The 22,602-nt window shown below is 45.5% G+C and overlaps 1 protein-coding gene across 5 annotated transcripts in view; it reads left to right on the top strand.

Moving 5' to 3' along the window:
* DVL1 (dishevelled segment polarity protein 1) overlaps nucleotides 1–22,602 on the top strand; it is a 139,954-nt gene that overhangs the window by 90,791 nt on the left and 26,561 nt on the right. For 3 of the 5 annotated variants that reach the window (XM_025198117.1, XM_025198118.1, XM_025198116.1), the window contains exon 5: nucleotides 15,224–15,362. In XM_025198117.1, coding sequence (XP_025053902.1) covers nucleotides 15,224–15,362 — 139 coding nt within the window. Of the gene's footprint in view, nucleotides 1–3,480; nucleotides 3,994–13,984; nucleotides 14,110–15,223; nucleotides 15,363–22,602 lie in introns of all 5 variants that reach the window. The other 2 variants (XM_025198120.1, XM_025198119.1) reach the window with 2 other exon arrangements.

The raw sequence follows: 22,602 nt of genomic DNA, 5'->3' as shown, positions 1-22,602 counted from the left end.
TTGCTGCATGAAAGTCTGAATACAGATGTACACTGTACATGGTGCATGAAGCTATTGTACGGCTTCTGTATGTGATGCATCTGTATGTGTGAGAAGCCTTCTCCACTAGGAGACAGGGATATAAGGATATAACCAAGCCGTTCTGGACCAAACAGCACTTGCATTGTTTATATAGGGAAACCCATGTCAGGGAAAGGAGATCATGTGTCCTGGGGGGGTCTCTCTCTTTAGGAGGAGTCTCGATGCTGCCAGGTTCATCTGTCCTGTCGCTTATGTTAGGAATGGCTGGAGACTGGAGCATTTTTTTTCACCAGCTACAAACTCTGTTGGAGCAGATTGTAATTTCCATGTCATATTTGTCTGAGCTCAGCTGAGTTAACGCAAGACATCACAATCTGAATCCCAGTGGCCTCTTCGTCGAGCTGATGTCATTTACTGCCACCTTTATTCTGGCTCAGCAAGCCGGAGGGATAATGGAATGAATTATCCTTAGCTTCCTTAGCAGGCACCGTGGTGGTGGCTGGGGTACTCAGATGGGGACAGGGCAGGAGTGTGTTTGCAGGCATATTAAGCTGTTATGCTTTGTGTGGAGCGTACGCCGCTGAAAGCAAAACACGGTGTTTCTTTCCTCTGTTGTCGAAGCAGCTCATGACCTCCTGCTTCGAGCGGCGATGGAGAGAACGTGCCTTCTCACTAGAGACCCCTTTGTTGCCCTGCATGTGTCAGCTGCCTGCTGGAAGGGAGCATACCTGTCCTCCCAGCGCTGCCCTATGGGGACTCGCTACTGAAGGAGCTATTCATCACCGCAACAATGCGTGCGCCAGAGGCAAGGCAGGAGGCCAGAGGAGTAGAGCACATCCCTGAAACATTTGCATAGCTTTCCCCTCATTGGCTTTGCTCTGAGTGATGCAGCTGCGCCTAAGATGAAGGCAGAGTGACGGCTGTCTCAATAACCAGTGTCTCAGGTATCCTTAGGCACGGTGGGGTTGAGTGCTGGGGTTTTTTATTTCTATTTTTTTAAAGGATTTCATAGGAAATCCAGGCTGAAGTTTGTTCTGCCCAGTCTGGCCAGCAGAAGTTGTGCTTTAAAGTAAGTAACTATAGCAGCTTATTGACTCTGTGGTTGGAGGGAGTCTGTTGCAGTCTAAAAAGCTCAGGAGGGGTATGAATGCTGGGGTGCAGGTGGGTTTGGAGGGGAGCATGTGTATGTGAGAGATTGAGATCCATTTTCTTGCTTGGACACTTTGAATACAGAAATGTAACACTCATTTAAAGTTAAAAAGCCCCATTGTTTTGGCATCAGTACAGAAAAATACTCTAATCTTTCTCTAGTTAGCAATTATCAACTCAGAGTCTGGTAAAATCAAGGGAGAAATTGTTCAAATATCTGATCACAGGCCATGGGTATGTCAGTACTGGAGGTGCACGCCGCAGCTCGCTGATGACAGACAGTGTTGAAATCAGCAGCCGTTTTAAATATGTGCATTCCCCAGGCAAAAAGTTGGGTACATTTTATAGCATTGATAGTTCAAATTAAAGGAAATATTTCCTAACCTGAATGGAAACAAAAGGTAGAGCTAATTGGGTGTGCAAAGTGGAAGGCATTTTTTTTAAATCTGTTAGGTTATTAAAATAAGTGAGTGGCAGAAATAGAAGTTAGGGAACAAGTTGCCTGGCCTGGGGGAGTCATGGAGGTAGATAACAAAACAGACCTGCACAAATGTGAACTGAAGAAAAACAGTTATTGAAGCTATATGTCACAGAAAGTTCTCCAAAAGATAGGATAGATTTGTTTACATTTAGCATATGCGGTAATGTATGCAATGCCATCTGGAATATAGGAATCTTTGGAGCACTATCGTAACAAAATTTGAACCTTAATAATAATAGAAAAATATGCGTGGATTTAGTCTGTGGCAGTATCACCCCTGCACTCCCAGCCCGATTGCCTAGACATACGGAGAACAAATAAAGGAAAGGAGGGGGAAGAGGGAGTAAATATAAAAAGCTTTTTAAAAAGAAAATTTTTAAAAAAGCAGTTGTAAAAGCTTTCAACAAAGCTGAGAAATCTCTCCAAGCGCTCGTCTGGTTAAATGTCCTATAGTAAAAGAGCGAGTGCTGTAATTTGTCTCTGTTGCATGTGTTCTAATGGCCCAGGCATGGACTATGAAAATCTCTTTGCAACGGGGAATTAATAACGAACTGAATCTTGAGAGGCATCAGGCCACTGTAAATCCTATTGAAATCAGTGGGTGCTGAGGATCTGCAGCACCTCTGAAAATTTGTTTTAGTTACATAACTAAAAACCATTCCTCAAGAAACTGTTCCCGTGTATCTGTACTGGAGCGTATAACAAGAAAGCTGGGGCAGGGTTTGAGCATAAAGAGGAGTTTAAATACAAAGATAGTTTCCTTTGCTATTGGAAATTCAGCAAGCAGAAAAATGTATACAACCAATTCCACAATTACTTTAGAGGGTGAGGAGCTAAATAACAGGCTTCCTATTCAAGCATAACTCCCATCAAAGCAGGTAGAAACTTTGCCTGAGGTGGGTCCTGGATCTCAGGGTGCCCTGATTCAGGAAAAGACATATGCTTAAATCCCTTGAAGTCAAAGGGATCTAAGCACATACTTAACACTTAAACATGGATGGACAATTGGACATGCTACGTCATTTCCTGAATTAGGGACATAGTATTTAAGATCCCGAAGTTTTAAGAATGTATTTTGGGGTCTCTTACACGTACCAAACTCTCATTGACTTCATGAACAGTAATCTGGTTTATCTTCTATTGAATGAGACAGAATTTAGCCCACTGTACGTGATTAAAAATGCCTCTGCCATAACCCTGACAGAACAATTGGTCTGTTTTATCTTTTATTAAGCAGAGGTTCCTGGATTTCTTTTGGATCTGTACCAAGATAATTGAAGGAGTTTTGCCTGAGAAACCTGCCAGTACTCATATTAAGGTTAACAGTATATGTGAATGAAGGCTGAGCAAATATATACAAGGGAAACTCCCGCAAACATAGTATAAGGATATTATTTCTACAGTAATTTATTATGTATGTTTTATCCTTTTAGGCCCCCAAATCATAATAAACTAAAATATTTTTTAAAATCCCAGTGAAACAAGAAAAATCAGGCAGTATTATTTTGTTCCGAGATGAATTCCTGCAATATATTAAAATTTTTTTAAAATCCCCAAATCGCCATAATCTCCAGTAGTCCAAGCATATAGCAAAAAGTAATCATGCAAATTCCAAAGCTGTGCTTATGCATGGCCTGTTTGGATAAAAGAGGGCTGTAGCATATATTCCCGGATCCCATTAAAAATGTGTCTGTAAAAGGATTTGGATCTTTGGAGATGATCCATAAAAAAGAGAGTGACTCGTATCCTGCAGCTGCGAGTGCAAAGTGCGTTCTGGAAACGGCAGAGTGAAAAGGCCAGTGCAAATGATTTTTGTTCTGTCTCCCCAGTCCCTTGCAGATTCAGTGCTCACCAGATGGGCTGCCTCTCGGGCACGAGCTTCTTTGGGATTATGTCACGGAGGAAGACCAGTGCAGACACACACTTTCCCCCCCTCCCAATAATCTTTGAATCTTCGGAAATGGAATTTGCTTAATGCCCCAGCTGGAGCTGTGATCGGGCTTACTTTCTTTCAGAAACAATCATTGCTCAGGCACAGAGCGAGAGAACCTTGTGCGGCTGGATTTGTTTGCTCGACGTGCGCAGAGTAGCTGTCACATTGCATACAGCGGACACCTTTGCTGGGCACCGGGTGGGCAGGGCAATGGTTACACCCACGTTTTTGGAATGCTTTGGTAGAAGCCGATCCCGGCAGGAGAGGCAGCAGGAGCACCGGCAGCAGCCACGTCCCTCTCAAAGACCCCAGCACAATAGGAGGCATTGCCACAAGTGGTGTCACCACCTGATGAGGCCTTTGGAACCAGTCCGATGCTATCCAGAAGCTCAGCCCCGTGTGCATCACTGTAGGTATCAAACTCCATCCTAAATGAGATTCCTGTGCGCTCTGATGGGTCACAGCGCCAGCAAATGCACATTGTGACCACGTTGTCTTTAGTCTTGGAAACTACGGCACTCTGTATAAGTGACAGAGAACGCACCCCTGCCTCTCAGTGTTTTAAGGATTTATTTCATCCCTTAGGAAACAAAGCCTCCATGTGAATGTGTAACACAGCCCTGGGGAAGCTCCCAAGCTGCACAGCCACGAAGCTGCTGTATTTGGTCCCCATCTTACTGGGCTCATATTCTCTTCAGTTTCCTCTCCACTGAATATTTTGCAGCATTTGCTGTTTCCTTGGCCTTTCTGGCACATCCCTCATCACCCCTTTACAGAAATGGGACATCATAACCCAGTTGTTCTAGACTTTCAGGGCCCATTATGGCTCTTATTAGCTGAGGCACACCTTTTTCCTATAGTCCAGCTGCATGGGGATTTGTAGTTTCTCCCTCCAGGGACATGTGATAGTTGAGAAAACAGATGCTTGGTTGGGCATTTGTAGGTGTCCAGAAGGACCAGTTGCTCTTTGATTTCTGCAAGGAACGCACAGATCGAGACAGCACACTTGAACACTCGCCCCTGCCTCAGTTCCCTCAATGTTCTTAAGTATTCTTTTATCTGAGGTTAGAGTCTCCTAGTGACTCCAGCATCCACCTCCTGATCCTCTGAATCATGCTGTTTCTGACTCCCTTACAGTTAGTGTCCTTCCTCAGCCTGTCCTGAACTTCAAATGAACTTAATCCCATTGTATACACCCAGGAGTTTGAGATCTGTGCGCCTAGCATTGAGCAAGAAGTCAATAGACCCCAGGCGTCCAAGCTCCCACTTTACTCGGTAGATTGGTCCCTCGCCAGCTTTCTAAAACTTCCTTTCTTGCTTCCAGCTCTGACATGATGGCAGGACAGACTAAAAAGAGTCTATTAGGTTATATAAGAGAGGCTCTGATCACTCCTTGCTTTTTTGTTACTCTAGTTGAAGACCAAACTGGAGACACGCGGAACCGTCTCACTGCTAAATGCAGGTGCAGCAGCCATGTAGTGCTTGCCTTCTTTCTTAAAGGCTTGGCATATCGCTGAAAGATCAGAGCTTTAGTGGAAACGCGCCCAATAGGCAGCGCAGCTCTGTTTTGGCCTGTGTGTAAGAAGTGGCATTCAGCAGGTTAAAACTGTCTGCTCTCACAGCTGTCCTCTGTGGGAAAGTTCCCCTTGGAGGACTAGAGCGTAGAACATTGATGTGGGCCATTAATTCTTCATAATGGCTGTGAACTGATCGCGCTTATGTCTGGGATAAATTATTTACCTGATAATGAATGGGGAAACTGTGTTTGAGTCTAAATATTACACACGGGATTAAGAGTCCCATTCCATCTGATCAGAGCACAAGTCAGAGCCTCACGTTTATAGCTCCTGAAACAGCAGCTCGTGTGCGCTGTAGGGGAAGTAGGGAAATTTAAATCTTGGGATACGCTGAGATGCCAAAAGGTATCAGTTCCTCTCAATATTAATGCAAGGTAATCGCAGCAAAGAATGTGTTCGGGCAGTGGTGTAATTCTTAATTGGTGTAATTCTTAATAAATCGTTGGCCGGACAAAGCGCAGACAGCCGGAAAAGGGGAATGCTGCTTATGGAGAAATGCTGATTAACACACTGGGGGGAAGAGTCCTGTGGCTGAGAGCCAGGCTCAGGGGTGATCTGGTGGCCACCTATAAGTTTATCAGGGGTGCTCATCAGGATCTGGGGGAACGTCTGTTCACCAGAGCACCCCAAGAGATGACAAGATCGACCGGTCACAAACTCCGCTGCGACCGATTCAGGCTGGACATAAAAAAAAACTTCTTTACTGTCCGAGCCCCCAAGGTTTGGAATAGACTGCCACCAGAGGTGGTTCAAGCGCCTACTTTGAGCACCTTCAAGACGCCTTTGGATGCTTATCTTGCTGAGATCCTATGATCCCTGCTGAATTCCTGCCCCTGGGGCAGGGGGCTGGACTTGATGATCCTCCACGGTCCCTTCCAGCCAAAATGTCTATGAAATCTGTGAGCCCAAAAGAGCTTGCCCCTAAGCCAGATGCTGGCTGATCCAAGCTAGGTGACAGCAGCAACCCCCCCCCCCCCCCCCCCAAAACAGTGCATAAATATGAATATGAATCATTAAGCAGATCTGTTCTGAGCTTTTGTTTTTTGTTTCCCATGACTCCTTTGGCGGGGGAAGTTGCAAGCATTGGCATTTGTGGGATCAGTGACTTCTGAGATAGCACCTGCGGATGTTAGCAGGAGACACGTTTCAGATTTGGAGTCGCCAGGACTCTTGCCTGAAGCCTGGTTCTGACAGCTATACCCTTCCAGCCAGAGAAGAAAAACCAGAACATGTGTGGCCTCTTGGGCCCAATGATCAGGCTCTGGTATAGTTCATCTCCTATGCAGAGCAGTGAATGCCATGCCCAGAATTAGCCTTCAAAAAAATTCGGCAAAGACTCCTCAATGGCAGATAGGTTCAGTAAAATAGCCACCCGCTCAGGGACAATTTCAGAACAGAAAAATTCACTGGGAAAATGACCTCATTTTGGATGAGACGCTGTGTCCTGAAGGGCATCCTGTTTTGAAAGCCACCTCCCTTCCCAGCTGTATAAGGGGCAGGAGAGAGCTCAGAGGTCTCGGTCAATAAATATCGCTTTTAAACACTCTGTCCATTAAACACTCTGGAGTTCTCGATGCTGGAGTGAATGCAAGATGGAATTATACAGAGGAAAAGGTGACCCAGAAAAGCTCTTAGACCACCCAGTCTGAATGGAGTAAAGAATCTGCTCTGTCTAGTGACTGCCTGGGGCAATTTGGGGCTTCTGCAGAGAACATGGGAGCGACCCAACCTTTGATGCTGCGGTGCCCTCAGCTGCAAAAATAGAGAAGAGTTACGAGACCAGGAGAGCTATGGAACGTGCAAGGGCAGAATGGGACCAAATGCGGGTTCCCTCCTGGGCAGCACGCTTAAAACCCTTCCAAACCAAATGTAAGTGAGACTTCTCTCCTTGGTGAGGGACTTGGCCAGAGCCACCCCCTTTTCACCAGTGTAACAGAGATGAAATCCTGGCTCTTGAGTTTTACGTGATCCTTGCTGCCCTGCCAATCAAAGTTTGGGAAAGCTGTCCTCAACTGGAACTTGGTTTTTAAAATCCGGGCTCTGTTCAATGCCAGCTCCACCAAATGAAATCAAAATGATCAGCTAACGACAATCCGATTAGTTTTATGAGTTGCAAGCAACGAATAGCAGAGAGAAGGCAGGGAGGGCAAGAACAGTCGTAAAGGGGGGGTGTCCAGTGGGGAAGTATTAAGTAGAGTCTTCTGGGGATTGGTGTTTGGACCCGTGCTGCTTCTAAGTTATATATTGCTCCTCTATGAAAAATAGATGTTTAAAACTCATAAAGGGCCAAGTTGTTAAACCTGTCTGCTGTAAATTGTGAGCCAGTTAGTAAATCTGTAAGGACCTGCTTCAGCTACCACTGAAGTGTCAGCAGGGTTGCACGCTGGATTAGCTGATACCAAAAGGATATGCAGCTCTTGGAGGCAGCGATGCTGCCTGTTGGGACTGCACTGGGGGAAGAGTTTGGGAAGGTCTACCTTTGTCACATGTGACACTTGTCTTTTTTGCTGACCCTGGGTCTCTTCTTTCTTGCCAGCTCTCATGCTGAGGTTGACTTTTTGCATCCTTCTTCCGCAACTCAGCCTCACGTGCCAGGCTGTCCTGCAGACTGCCCAGCTTGTCCTTTTCCTTCTATCCCTATTGCAAAAGCCATCCCAGCTCTAAATTGTTCATTGATTTCACGAACTCCTGAGGCCCCATCCAACCCTACTGCTCTCTGAATCTGTGCATTTGATTAGAATTGGCTTCTATTGCAGTCCATCCTGAATGCCCTAGTTAAAGAGCATCGCCCCATTGTGCTAGGTGCTGTCCACTCGTGTAATAAAAAGTTAGTTCCCATGCCTAGAGCTATCTGCTGTTTGGACTCAGTGTTCATTCAGTCCTGTCAGTGAGTTTGCCAGTGGTTCCATTATCAGGTAGCCCTTAGACACAGCAGTGCATTTCTCCATCAAGACCAGTTTAAAGTAGAAGTGGTTTTAGATCGGTGCAAGAGTGCCCTTGCTGTCAGGTAGGAGAGCGACTCTTGCAGCTTCAGGTGCTACCATGTCACAGCTGCTGCTTGCCAGCCCTATAGGAAAATGAGCTGATGGGGTCAGCACTGCTGTCTGAATCTCTTCAAACCTCATCCTTAGTGCCCAGAAGGATAATGGACACTAATTAACCCCCATCATCTCTTGCTACTCTCTACAAAGAACCCACCATGCCCAGGTATAGCCTCCCACACGCCTTGCAAGCCCACATTGGAGTGAGTTTTTGGGAGTGGGGGGCTCAGGGGAAGCCTGCACTGCTGCTGCTTGCATTACATCTGCTCTGTGGATCAACAGAGGAAATCAGTCTCCAGACCTACTCACCTGGCACCTTTCATGGGAACTAAAATGACTTAAATTTAAAAAGAAAATGCTCCTGGAGCAGCGAGTGTAGAGACAAACACAGGGGCTATTATGCAGTGATCAGGAGCTCCCTTCACTGCCTCTGAGTTGAGAGCCTGGGGTTTTTCATTTAATGGAGAAGGGGGAATGTTGGCCAGGATTCAGGGTTAACCCTGTCCCCTTTCAACCGTGCCATTGGGCCTTTTAAAATGCACCAGGAACAGGCAAAAGAAATCTCAATGTAATGTAATGTAAATCAGAGACTTGGTGTAGGGCTGTTGGCCCCTGCTGAATCTGCTTTGAAGTACACCTTTGAAAGGGTGCATGGAGATACAGGCTGGAGAATCAGAGCTGTGTGCAGCATTTACTGCCTGGATGATATTGAAGCTCCCTTACTTGATGCCAGGATCCTTGGTACGGTGAGAGGGATCCCTACAATTGAGTTTGCACCCTCTGCCATGTACGGCTACAGGTAGGACTGACGTCTGAGGTCAAGAGAAGCTGCCTTTGCTATAGGGGAAGTGGGAATTGTGTCCCTGGAAATCTTTTCATTGCCTTCACAGTCTCCTAACAGTGCATTTTCGTGAGGTCCTTGGTTGCTTTTTTCCCTCATCCCTTTCTCTCCTTTTCTTTTCTCCATCCCTTAAGGCTCAGAACACAGTTTTTGTCTTTGATTTCAACACGTCTTTGTATCTGGGGGTTGCAGGAACCTCAGTCCTTTTCCACCCCTCACTTCTCTCTTCTCTGAGTAGCTTTTTCTGTACAACTGTTCCCAGCAACCCACACAGTGGGGAGAAGAAAGGGTGGCTTCATATTTAGGATGCATGACCAGGAGGCAAGGAATCTGGATTCTTTTACTGGCTCTGCTACAGCCTCCCTGTTTGACCTCAGTCAAGTCCCTTGCAAGTCATGCTCTGTGCCCCTGCTACCTAGCTGTAAAGTGAAGATGAGAACCTGGCTTTTCTCTCACCCTTTTTCTTGTCTATCTAATGTAAGTTCTGTGGGGCAGGAATGGTCTTTTGCCCTGGCACAATGCTGTGCTTGGTGCTGTTAAGTGGGCTATTATTGCAGTAATAATAATGGGAGAAACTGTCCACTAACACACTTTCCCTATGATTATATGGGGCGATCCAAGCCTTCTGCGGCCTATGGGTCTGCCTTTCTTACAATCTGTAGTTAGTTTTCATTAACTTGACTTTCTAGGGGATTGCAGCGGTGGGCAGCAGGGGGGAAAACTGTTCTTTTGCTTCTTATGCTGCCATGTGTTCCTATATTTTGGCTTGTATAATGAGAGTGCCCCATCCTGCACACCTGATAAAATAAACTGGAAACCCAGTGTTTATTTTATAAGTCCAGGAGCCCTTTTTGGAATGGGAAGGGAGGAATCCTTTGCAGCCAGTTCAGAAAGAAACACAGCGTGGAGTTTGAGCTGACCCAGAATGATGGATTATGGTAGATAGATCTCCTTAATCCTAGTGTTTATCTGCAGTGTTTGCTGAAGACCCAGTTACAGATTGATTTCCAAATACCTGCTGGCAAGCTGACCACCTCTGCTCTCTCATTTCCTCTCCGGCTGCTGGATGAGTTCAGATTCTGTTACTGCTATTTTTTATTGCTATTCAGTTGCATGGTATTTTTTCTTCCATTCATCCCCAGGAGCCTTCACAAGAGTGAGGAAAAGAGAGGTGAGTGCAAGAACATCTTGGTGAGCTTCTTAGCCTAACTCCTTGCACAGGGGATGAATAGAGGATGCTGTCCATTGCTGTGATTCAGGGATGCAGTAGTTGCCCTACAGTTGCCCAGCTTAAAGCAAGGGAAGAATCTGGATTCCCCATCCTTCCCAATGCCAGCAAAATTCCTCGCAGAAAACCCCTTTCCTGTAGCCAGCAAGGCGGGTGCAAATTTGCCTTTAGCACCTCTTAGATACTAAGCAATGGCTCTCAAAGGCCTGGAGTCTGGGGATTTGGGTTCTGTTCCCAGCTCTGCTGTAGGCTCCCCTCTGGCCTTATCTCTCAACGCTTCCATTTCTCCATTTGCACATGTAATTGTTAGTATTTCTCCTGGAGGGTGATGTGAGGGACAGTCAGTTCGACTGAGGTTGTTAGTGCTGCCCAGGGGATTTGAACATGTGATTCTTATTCATTGAACTAGAGATTGGGGCTTCTCAATGTGGGTTAGGTAGAGAGTATGTTGTGGGTACAGCCGTTCATTCTGATCATTATTGTTTCCTTGTGGCTCCCCTTTACACCTCCCTCAGGGTGTTCTGCATTTGTGCAGTGCTTAGCATAATGGGGCCAGACTGGGGGTCATAAGTGCTCCTACCTGACAAATAACCATAATGAATTGTGAAAATTTTAGCCTTTTAGATCCTTGAGCACAGCAAAGCCCCAAAACAAGAAGTGCTGTGGGAGCAAACGAGCAAGGAATGAAGTTCATCTGACCCTCTCATATGGTTCGCGCCCTGTGTTTAGTCAGGGAGGGTATTTTGTAATAGGCTTTTAAACAAAGAACTAATAAAGACAACCCTATCTTTTTTCTCCAGCAAATTCAAAAGTAGAATCAAAGTAAAAGTATAGTTAATATCCATCTAAGGCAGCAGTAATCAGCACAGTAAAAGCAAGTCCAGTAATGCCTTCCTAACCCCTGCCTCCCCTTTCCCTAAAACCCTTGTAAGTAATGCACCTTGCCCAGGAGAGACTGCACCCGCGATGTGCCTGCTTGGAAACGCAACCTCAAAATGAGAGAGTTGTGATGGGAATCAGTTTGCCGTCTAAATCCAGCTGCACGGCACCTTCACTGTACTGCACAGCCAGGCTCAGCTTTTATTAACCAGATGCACAGTGAATTTTATAATCATGGCCAGCACTGAAGCAGTACAAAGAGAGGTGGCTTGCCCCTGGACAAGTAGCTAGGGCTATTCAACCTAGTACTGACTGCAGGCTCAAATTGTGTAGGAGCCCTCTGAACTGCAGTCATGATGATGACTACAAAGCACGTCTTCAGGTTGTTGCTGAACTGGGACCTTAACTTTTCCTGTGTTCTGCCTCTGTAGCAGGGGCTTTGTGCTCTTATTTTATTGAGTCACCAGGAGGAAGGAGCTCTGAAGGGGGAATCTAATTGCCTGGTGATTGCCTTAAATTGCCGTCAGCAGAAAAGGCTTTCTTCAGCAGCTGGTCATTTCTCGGTGCCCTTCCGTCTCCCCACTTTTATCCATCCCTGCCTTGCTGCCCCCCACACCAGTAAGGGAACATTCATTCCTGTGTCTGGAGAGGCATGGCAGGGCTCTTCTGCCTCTTGCTTTGGCATGTGAGAATTAACAAAGCTTTTCTGCCTAGGTAGACCCAAATGTTGTGTGTGATTTAAGATGGGAATTTTCAAAGGAGCTTGGGAACATTAACACTTACCTGTTTCGTGGGATCTGGGTGTTGCATTCCCCTAAGCCCCTCCAAATATCCCAGTCTTGGTCCAGTAACATTGCATCCTATTTCTGTAGCACCTTCCATCTAAAGCACTTACCAGATATTAGGGCTCTCCCTCCTGGGAGCTACTGGTTTATCATTCCCAAGTACATAGATGACGGACTGAGACGCAGAGGTGATGGGACAGGTCCATGGCCACATCGCTAATAGTGAACCCAAGTCTCCAGACCTTCTACTCATGTCATTGCATCAAGAGTTAAAGCTCTTAGTACATACCACACGAGGGACCCTTGTTACGAGTCCAAGCTAATGGCATTCTCCTTAGCTTTAGCAGACACTGCTGTAACTGTCTGAAGCCTATTAATTTGACGAACAGAGCACTGTTTTCTCAGCTTTCGAGTCTGGAAGCCTTTCCCTTCTCCTTCCTTTTTTTTCCTGTTTTTGTCATGGATGAAAGCACCTTTGAAAGAAAAATTGTTTTTTAAAGCCTGGCTGAGTAGCTGGAGTTGAACATTCAGGGAGTCTGTAGAACAGATTACTTGACCTTGACTTTCAAAGGTCAAAGTTGGCCTATTCCCCATGAGAAGAAATAACACAGTTCAGTCTTTACTTCCTCAGTGGCCGTTCCGTAAATAGACTTGTGTGTTTTGAGACCACCTGCTCGATCATCAAAATAGCTTTTACCTCCACAGCATTAAACTCCAGGTTATGAAGGACAAAATTTGTCCCATCTTTAGTTTTCCTTGTATCTATTTATTTGGTGTGTGATGTGATGGCTTAGTTGCCTAGTCTCCAAGCCTTTCAAACGAGAAATAAAAGGTTATTGTGCATGGATTCTCACTAGTTATTTTTTACCTGATCCTCTGCGATGCAAATAAGAAAGAGAGAGAGAGAAGGAAGGAAATGCATATTTAGCCCATTTTAGTGTTTAAAGAAGCAGCTGAATTTTCAGACATTTATTCAACCAGAACCTTAACTTTGAGTCCTTTAACGTTCCTTTTTGCATCATGATTGCTAACAAGAAGTCATTCAATGGCTGAGCCTTACTGCTTATAGAGGTGCTTTTCAGGCCAAGAGCTCAAAGAGCAGTGGCCAGTCGCAGTTGGGTAGTATTTGCTCACACACCAAATGGCATGCCAACAGCAGGCCTCCTGATGGCACTCCTCCCCAGAGGTAGCGTTCCTTAATGGTGATCCTTAGAGGTGATTCTTAATGGTGTCAGGACACCAGGCAGCATGTGTGCCCACCTGAGAGGAGTTTGGAGAAGAGAAGACTGAAGAGGGATTTAATAGCTGCCTTCAACTCCCTGAAGCGGGGTCCAAAGAGGATGGAGCTGGGCTGTTCTCAGGGGGGGCAGATGAGATGACAGAACAAGGAGCAATGGGCTCAAATTGCAGCAAGGTTAGATATTAGGGAAAACTCTCTCTATAGTAGAAGACATGTTTGTCATGAAGAACTTGCAGCAACATGACAAGGAAAGTATTATTGTCTCAGTTTCACAGATGGGGAGGTGGGTATGGAGAGGTTAAATGATAGGGCTGAAGTGACAGGGATCGTGGGGCAGAGCCTGGAACTGAATTCTGATATCCAGCCCGGTGCTTGAAATACAAAACCTTCCCTGGCGGTCTTGGAGTTGGCCCTAGGGAAGAAGAGCCAGTCTCAGTGCCCGTTACTGGAAATGGTTTTCAGTCCCAGTGGAGAAGTCAGGGCTTGGATGGATCTTGTCATCTGAATTAGCGCCTCCAGGCACTGAGATGCAAACATACATCTCTGGTGAGAAGCTTGATTGAATGGATGTTGCAAGCGCGGGTTGTTTTTAAGCCGCAATGGAGCCACGTTAGCCAAGAGAGGAGAAACCTGCAGCACTTGCTCTGCAAAGAGAGAGAAGGATTTGGTTTCCATGGGCTGCCAGGGTCGCATGCGGATGTGCCACGATGGCATGAGATGTGGAAATTATACAGTAGGGTGATTCTTTCTTTCATAGCCATAAATGTTTGAATCATAAAGAAAAATAATAGTGCTTTATGCTTCTCTAGTGCCTTTATCTGAAGATCTCAAAAGAGTTTTGCAAACATTCATGAGGAGGCAGGGAGCAAAGCGGTCAGGTTTCCATTTCACAGATGAGCAAACCAAGGTGGAGAGATGAAGCACTTCGGAGCAGGTACCCAGATCCCTCAGCTCTTGGTCTAGCACTTTACTGTTAGTTCACACGCACTCTTTTTAAGTAATCCTGCTCAAAAATACTTATCAAAGATCTTGGACTGTAGATGTCTTGCTGGGCATAATATAATTGCATTCTGCTTTTTATGTTTTCTGGCATAGCCATTCTTTCCTTGTGAAGCTTTTCCATTCCAGTGTATAATCTGCTTGGACCTGGGAAGGAATCCCAAGGGCTGGAAAGTGGAAAGCTTGCTTTAAAATGTCAGCCCCTTTTTGAAGTCCATTTTGTTTATTTCTTGACTGGATGCCTTATCAGCAACAGCCTTTCCAGCTTCTGGAACAAGAAAGTTCTTGGCAAACTGTATCGCTCTTCAGATGAAGGGTCTTTTGGTGGCAAATGACTGAGTAGGTAGGAACGGGGAGAGCAGCTTGCTTTGCAGAGTGAAAACCTGAGCGTTTCTCTAATGGAAAGCAAACCACTGGTGCATTCAGGTACAAGAAACAGATCTTTGAAAGGGAAGGTCCATGCACTCCTGCGGCGTTATCACAGTGGTGTTATGGGAAACAAAATACTCAGGCATATTTGAAGCATGTGAAATGGCACAGACAAGGGGGCTACAATATATTTGCAGTGTCTGGGCAGCGGGGAATCTAATTGCAGGTTTCAAGTTCAGGGGAAGATACCACTGGGCAGGCTGGTGCAGCATAAGTCCTGGTTGTTCACAGCTCTGCGGGTGAACCTCGCCCCTGACTTGAGCACTCACTGCTGGTCCAGCGTTGGGCTCCCTTCGCTGCTTCCCTGATGCCCTTCCCCCTTAACCTGCAACCCACCCTGCTCTGTCTGCCCTGCCCTCTCTGTGACTTTTCCAGTGGCCCTTATATCTAGCTAGATCTTAATAGAGGAGGTGGAGAATAGTTAGGGAAGGGCCAGGTCAGGATTTTCCAGATGTTGAGTAAAAGCCAAACTCCATAAATAATTTTGTTTTCAAGGTGTGGCCTTCCTCATTTGGCCCTGGCCCATGAGCAGTCCTCCCTGGCACCTTTGCAGCACTACCATCATTTTGTTGCTCTCCCCTTTGTGTGTAATGCCTGATATGCTGCTTTTCTTCTCACAGTCCCTCGAATCAATGGACACCCCAAGCTGGACAGGCACCGCGAGCACCCCCCTGGCTATGACAGCTCTTCCACCATGATGAGCAGTGAGTTGGAATCCAGCAGCTTCATTGACTCTGATGACGACGATAATACGAGCAGGTAGGGAGCCAGTGTTGTGACATCATGTGTACCCCCAGGACAGAGTCACTATGTTTTCTGGTAATTATTTAGGGTCAGATTGTGATCCTGACTCTGCACCTGGTAGGGAACTTAAGGGACCACAGGGTGACTCCTTACCCCTTATGCACACACCCTCTCTGTCACCGGTGGGGAGCGAGAAGATTCAACCTCCCTCAACACATGGGCAGTCAGGGGTGGGGACTGGGTGGAGTTGATCTGACACAAGGGAGAAGGAGTCTGCACCTGGTATAGGGACAGGGAAGATGATGACTCCCACCGGGAGCAGACTATGACTTTGAGTCGCAGGCTAGTCCCTGATCTTGTTCTGAGTAACCACAACAGCACGCTGCCCCATGCCTGGGGATCATGCCAAAGTCACATCTGGACACTAAGTTTACAGGGCTCTTTACACTGAGTAAAACTCCCTCCCTACTCTACGGGAGGCTTGCAATGGAAGGCCAGACATAGGATAATAGTTCAGGTGAGGGGGAGTGAGGAGAGGTAAGACATGCAAGGTAAGAAGTGTTTCTGGGGCTGTTGCAGGAGAGAAGAGCTTTTCAAGTACAGCACTGCATTAAGTGTGTTAGTCATTAATTAAGTGTCCTGTCCTGTAGCTCCAACGTTGGGTTTACGATGTTGCTTGCTTTATATCACTGCCCAGTCAATTGATAGGATCATGTACTTAACTGGGGACTCCTTCAGAAGGATATTGCCCGGGGAACTGATGCAAGTCCAGCAACACTGATAATGACTGCAGCATCATTGGGATATTCATCCCACCCCGTGATGATACAGGCAGCTGACCACTGAACTAGAATTAGATGGGAGGAGTGCACACTGGTGTCATTTCTTGAGACCCTGCTCTATGAAGATGGGCACATCTGATCGCTCCTGCTTCCAAATACGAAGCAGCCTTTGGTGAATCTAAACGATGGAGGAGATCAGAAGAAGCATCTGCTGGAGCTGACTTCTGTGATCTGAGTGCTGCCCTTCTGCTACTACTTTTCATCTACCTCTGAATACCAGGAGCTGGCTAAGAAATTTGGACCTAGATCCAAAATGCCTCCTTTTTGGAGAGCCAGTTAAGAAATTACATTGCACATCCTTCAACTGCTCTGTCCTCCTGCTCTGTATCTTCAAAGCAAGGATGGGCACATTTTGAAACCTAAATAAAGTGCACACATCAGGGACTGCCACACATTTCTTTTCTGTGACTTATTGTGAGCTGCGAATCACAGGCTATTTGTAGAATTCGGCAATGGTGTGAATATCGTAGTAAAACATTTTCGTGAGATCTTCTAAATAAGTAGACACTTAATTAGTACCGTATTGGAAAGGAATTCCTATGGAATTACATATGCCCTGATCCCCAGGAGCAGAGAGGAATTCATCCCAGTTAATGCTGTTACAAAGACAGCCTGTGTTGCCAAATATTTACATGGACTTTAATTAATCTTTACCTTGCATGGAGCCAGGGGATGAGGGAGTCTGTGGGGAAAAGCTCCTTGCTGTTTTTAAAGTGATCGTCTGTACCAAAGCACCCTTGTCTGAACATGTTTGCCTTTCCTTGAGGGGTTTATAGGCTGACAGGTCCCTCAGCTTTCAGTTATGTATATTTTTAAAAGTCCTGTTACTCCGTCACTGCAAGGTCTAGAACAAAAATAGGTGTTATTTTTGCAAGGCCAGCCAGAGCCGATGCTTCGCTTTCCCCCTGCTGGCCTCTCAGTGGCAATGTGCTGTAAATGCTATCTCTAGAGGCTTACCAACGTCCCACGCTCCCAAGCCGTCTCTTAAGGGCTGAGAAAACCCATTCCAGGTCTCTGGTCCTCCTAAGAGACCTCTAAGAAAAGCAGGAAAGATATCACTCAGTGTTTTCATACTATACAGTGGAAAGGAACCAGTTTAAAAAAGCAATAAAGGGCTCTTACTCAGCAAGATACTGGAACACATGCCTCCCTCGGGTAGCCCCTTGCCGTGGGTAGATTTGCTCACAGGGATGCAGACATTCACTGCTTAGTGAACTGGGCTTCAGCCACTTTGTCTTTGCATGTCCCTTTGAGCACACCTCCCAGGTCAGGCTTTTGAGGAGGGTGCAGTGAGGTGTTTGGCACATAAATGTCACGTTGCCTGTGCACATGTGTGTTTGTGTCCTGCCAGTTCACCTGTGAAAAGGGGCGACCGGTTTTGTTCTGACCTGAAAAATATTTCCTCTCAGCTTTGGATGGTGTCGGGAACACGGATGCATGGCCAGCACGGGTAGACTCGCATGCTGGCAGAGATTTCCCTTGCAAACGTGAGCCTTGAGCTTGGACCAGGTGCATTGAAAATGTGCCGGCATCTGAAGCCCGACGGCCTAATCCTTTGAGTACCCTCCACGTATGAGTAATCACATTGCTGTTCAAGTACTTTGCAGGTTTGGGCGCTTTGCCTTTCACCTGCCTCTGCTCTAAGCTTCCTGGAAACCTTCAGGCCTCGCAAAAAAATAATAATTCCTGCAGCTCATTTTGTTTCTTGTAAATAAATGAATTATTTCCATGGCAGCAAGGGGCAGTAGGGTAGGATTAGCACAGTCAGGGTAGCAGTTGAAGCACAGTGTGCTGGACCCAGCTAAATCCTGTCTTAGATTTTAATAAAGAAAAACTCGGCGCCTGACCCAAGAAGAGAGAGGGAGGGAGGGAGGGAGAGATTCCTAGAAGCTGCTGCAGAGGCCTATTCCTTTCTAGGCAATGGCAGAAGCTTTTGGCACACACAATAGCTGGCAGCGAGCTTGTTAGGAAGAGCAGCTGAATGGAGTGCTTCAAGGTATGTTGTTCTCATCCCAAGACGATGTTCACAAGCAGGGCAAGGGAGTCTGCTGGCAGTGGGGAGTCGTCTGAATAGGCAAGTGCAGCCAAATAGTAGATCAAGCACGTTCCAGTTCTGCTGGAGATCAGGGCCTGGGGAAAGGGCCCAACGGGGTAAGTTTGCTTCACTTCACTGGTGCCGGAGGTTGATTTGCGAAGGGAGGGTGAGAGAAGCCACAGGGACCACAATCCAGATGGAGTGGGTTTCCTTTTGTTAGCAGCAAGGAAGATGCGAACTTGGCACTTTTCTAGGTGCGTTTGATTGATTTGGACTCAGAGTGGTGCGGCGGAGTTGGTTAATCTCCAAGCCAATGAAAGCTGTGCTGGGTTTTGATGAAGCAGAGGAAACTTTATTTCAGTGAGTGAATTGTTCGTGGGTACTGTAAGGCAGCACAGTTCTCTTCTCTATCTGCTAAATTTCTCTTTTTAACTAACATCCTGTTAGACTGAAATTCCTTTGACTTCTATGCGACATATGGTACAACAAGGCTTTTTTTTTTGTAACACTGGCATATCTCTGAGTCTTGGGTTCTCGAAATGCAAATGCAATTTCACTGACTCTCAGGGCTCAAGGAATTTTGTGCTTTGATCTTTAGATTCATGTTTCTATTTTTCTGCTGGAAAGCAGAAAATTGGTAGTTTGTTCTTAAAGCCACTCCACTCCGTCCCCCTTTTTTTAAATCACAGGATGTTGCAGGGTGTATTGCAGCCCATTTTCAAGCCATTAAATAGTTTAAATATAGTGGTGTTTGCAGGCAGTGGGTGATATTTTGAGTATGGAGCTGGCTGGGGAACTCCTGCTAAGCAGTCAGCTCAGTAAGGAGAGACTTTTATACACCCTCTCTTACTTAAAGGTAATAACTAGTTAGCAGCTGAGAGGTACTTAAAAGTTTTGCTTACTGAGAGCAATTTGCATTTGTTTTACATGTGTTGTACTTTACAACACCTAGAAGAACCATTGGAAATAGAGTTTTCTAAAGCATCTGTGTAAGTTGTATTTGGTTGAACCTGTTGATTATAGCATTTGTGGTCCTTTTCACCTCCTCTTTGGAGAGAATAGATTGCACTGATTTATTTATTGATTTTTGGTGATGTTAGAGTGATGTTGTAGCCGTAATGATCCAGTAATTATGCAAGAAGCAAGGATAACTTGGAGTGATCTCTTTTATTGGATCAACTGCATCGTTTGGATAGAGTTAGGCAAGCTTTTGGATTCAGGACGTTGCGATTTGCTTTCTCACTTTAAATCTCTTCAGGGGATTTAATAGCCCTTCCATTCCACAAAGTGTTAATGGCCTTTTGGCTACAGCAGGAGAATGGGAGGCAGGACTCCTGGCTTCCACTCATGGCCCTGACACTTTGTGAACCTGGGCAAATCACCCATTTTTTGCCTAGTTAACAAAAAGCAATGGTCATTTGTACCCACCTTTCAGGGATGTTGTGAAGCTTCAATAATTAATCCTTATTAAAGCACTTTAGAAATGCTGGGGGTAAGTGTTCCTGAATATATACTTGCAATATTTATTTATTGATGATGCTGGGAGTAGGCAGTTATATTAAGGCCACGAGTATAAAAAAGTTGGCAAGTTGGGGAGATGGCTATGCTGTGTTACAGTAACGTGCGGGAGGAAGTAGGTTCAATTCCTTTGATTTTTTTTCCCTAGCTATTTTTTAAAGAAATCCGCTATTTACAAATATGCTTTCACATTGTCTAGGAGTCTTGCCAAAGCAAACTGCCCTGCCTTCTGCCAACACCCAAGGTTATTAAGGCAGCTGAAGCCCTTATTTAAGTCCCTGCAAGAAGGTATCAAGAAGGAATTGAAGTAAATGCTTGCATATTTGCCGTTTTCCCCCTGCATAACTGTACTCTCCTTTTCTTTCTTCTACCTTTGTTCTGTGAGTACCCTTTGCCAGTGTTCTCCATGTGCAATGGGAAGATGCCTGGGCACAAACAGAGGCTGCCATTTTGTTCCTGACTATCACAGGCCCAAGAGTGAGAGCGCCAATTTGCATCAAATAAAAAATCCCCCAAATGATTGCTTGTGCTTTAGAACTGAGACTGATTTCCACCCCTTTGTGGTTTCTGGAGCAGCGTTGCAGAACTTGCAGTATCACAGACCAAATTAATTCCACTTCCATGAGTGCCGCGGTTCCCAACCTGTGGTACGGGTACCACTAGTGGATCGCAGACAACCTGTCAGTGGTACACATTAATAGATTTATTATAATTACTTTATATGACAAAACTTTGCAGGTGGTACTTAAGGTTGAACGGAAAAATTTGCTGGTGATACTTAAGGTTGTATCGTTTAAAATTGGTGGTGCACAACCTGGCAGAGTTTGGGAACCGCTGCACTAGTGTATGACCAGCTCGTAGCAAAAATACCAGAAATCTTACAAGGACGGGCGAGGTTCTTTGGGTGAATATGATAACTTTTATTAGACCAACTTAAATAGTTGGAATTTTTCTTCTTAGAAAGAAATCTTACAAGAAAGTCTGTCTGCTTGGGATTTCCAGTCCAATTTGTATAGACCCATACTGTTCAGAGCCTGGAAAAATAGTCAAGTGTCAGGGTGCATATTAAGACTAAGCGTAGATTCATTTTTTGCCATGTTAGGATACTGTCATCTTATCCAGAATTGTTAAGGTAATGTAGAAAAAGATGCTGAGACTACTGTTGATAGTGGTCAGCTAATTGTTCTTGTCTTCATCACCCTCACACTGAGTATCTTTTGCCAGTTTACCTTGCCTCCGTATCTACTTTGTCTCTGTGGACTCCTCTTTGGGGTAGCTCTCCCATGTAAGATTTAAGGTCTGTGAGAGAGGCTCCTGTGTTGCTCTGTTGTGTGTCCACACAGTATTTGGTGTAATAGGGCTGCAGGCATTACTGGAATACAAATTAATAATAAATGAGAGCCCAGCTCTTCTTGCTTGGACTCTAGGGTGATGATGTAAGCTTCCCCAACATGTTCTGCATGCTGGGCTCTATAATATATATATAATGCTTCAGTAAGCATGCTGTACTCTACCATGCCCCATTCACAAGATGTAATTTATCCTTCATCTTCTGAATCCCTTCTGTGTAACTGAGAGGTAAGCAGTTCAGAACAAATAGGGTATATATTCCCTAAGAGATTGATGGTGAGGGCAGTACAGGACAATGGTGGTGGCAGAACTTTTGGGAAGGCTCAGTAGTTTGGGTTGAATAACAAGCCGAAGTTTGGATAGCAGTTCTCAGAGCTCTGTATGTCTGTGGCACTTTCTATCTCATGAGAAGCTGGGTTGTTCTCTAGATCTCAGCTTCTTTTTCCTTCCGTTCACTCAGCTGTTGCTCTCAGGACAGGATTTCTTGCTGCATTTCTGCACCTCTATTTCTATAGCACCCTAGCAAAAATAGGTGGTGTCCCTATCTACTGGCAGCCTGCTGTTGCTTTTTGGTAATAAAATTACTCTCTTAGCTTCAGTGGTAGAAACCTGCCTTGTGATGCTTCACATCACAAGTACATATACTGTTAATGACTGGTTATGTATCCAGGCCCTGGAACTACAATAGGGGTAGAAGTTAACTGAAGTAAGGGTGAACAGAAATATTTTGGCCAGCTCTCTGATCCATCATTAGCACCAGGCCACCGTCTGTGACATACCTGCCAGCTGATATTTTTGCAATAGGCTATGTTCTTCCTCACTGCTACAAGTTAATCAGGGCCCTTTAAAACAGATTTCAATGCAATTAGGAGCCAAATTAATTTTACTCTGGGTTATATCAAAGCTTGCTTTGAAACAGACCCCTGTGCTTGATGGTGGCTTAAAATGTCACTTCTAAGTGCTCAGAAAGTCAGGAGAGCAGCTGTATTTTCCAGCAAGAATTACTACAGGCAAACAAGTCATTTTAGGCCACCCTGCGTGATAAAATCAGATTGAAACCCTGCAGTATCACTCTTGATGTTTCTGAGCAAGCCTGTGTCCATGTTCCCAAAAGCAGAAGGGAAAAACTGGCATGACCAGTCAGCATAGGTGGTTTGAGGAGGTGTTTATTGACAAGTGCACAGAGACGATGAGAAAGTTGAGAGCACTACTGCGCACTGGAAGACACTTGTGTCATACAGCTGCCAAGAAAGGTTGGAGTGAAAACTGCAATACTAGGTCTTGACCAAACCTGCTTAAAGCTCTGAAGTCCCTATCCCTTATTCCCAGAATTGCCAACACATCCTTTGGCAGGGAAGGGAAGGAAAAACTCTGCTCCTAGATGTCCCTCCCTGGTCTCTTGACATTTCAAATGTGCTATTGCATGTGGCTCTCCCTGTCCTACAACACCAGCATCAGTAACTTAAGAGATGCTGTTTGCAATGGAAAGTAGAAGCCAGAGGCATTAACC

Source organism: Alligator sinensis, unplaced genomic scaffold (genome assembly GCF_000455745.1).
Source record: "Alligator sinensis unplaced genomic scaffold, ASM45574v1 scaffold569_1, whole genome shotgun sequence".
Taxonomy (NCBI): Eukaryota; Metazoa; Chordata; order Crocodylia; family Alligatoridae; genus Alligator; species Alligator sinensis.
This window is presented reverse-complemented; position numbering and strand designations above follow the sequence as displayed.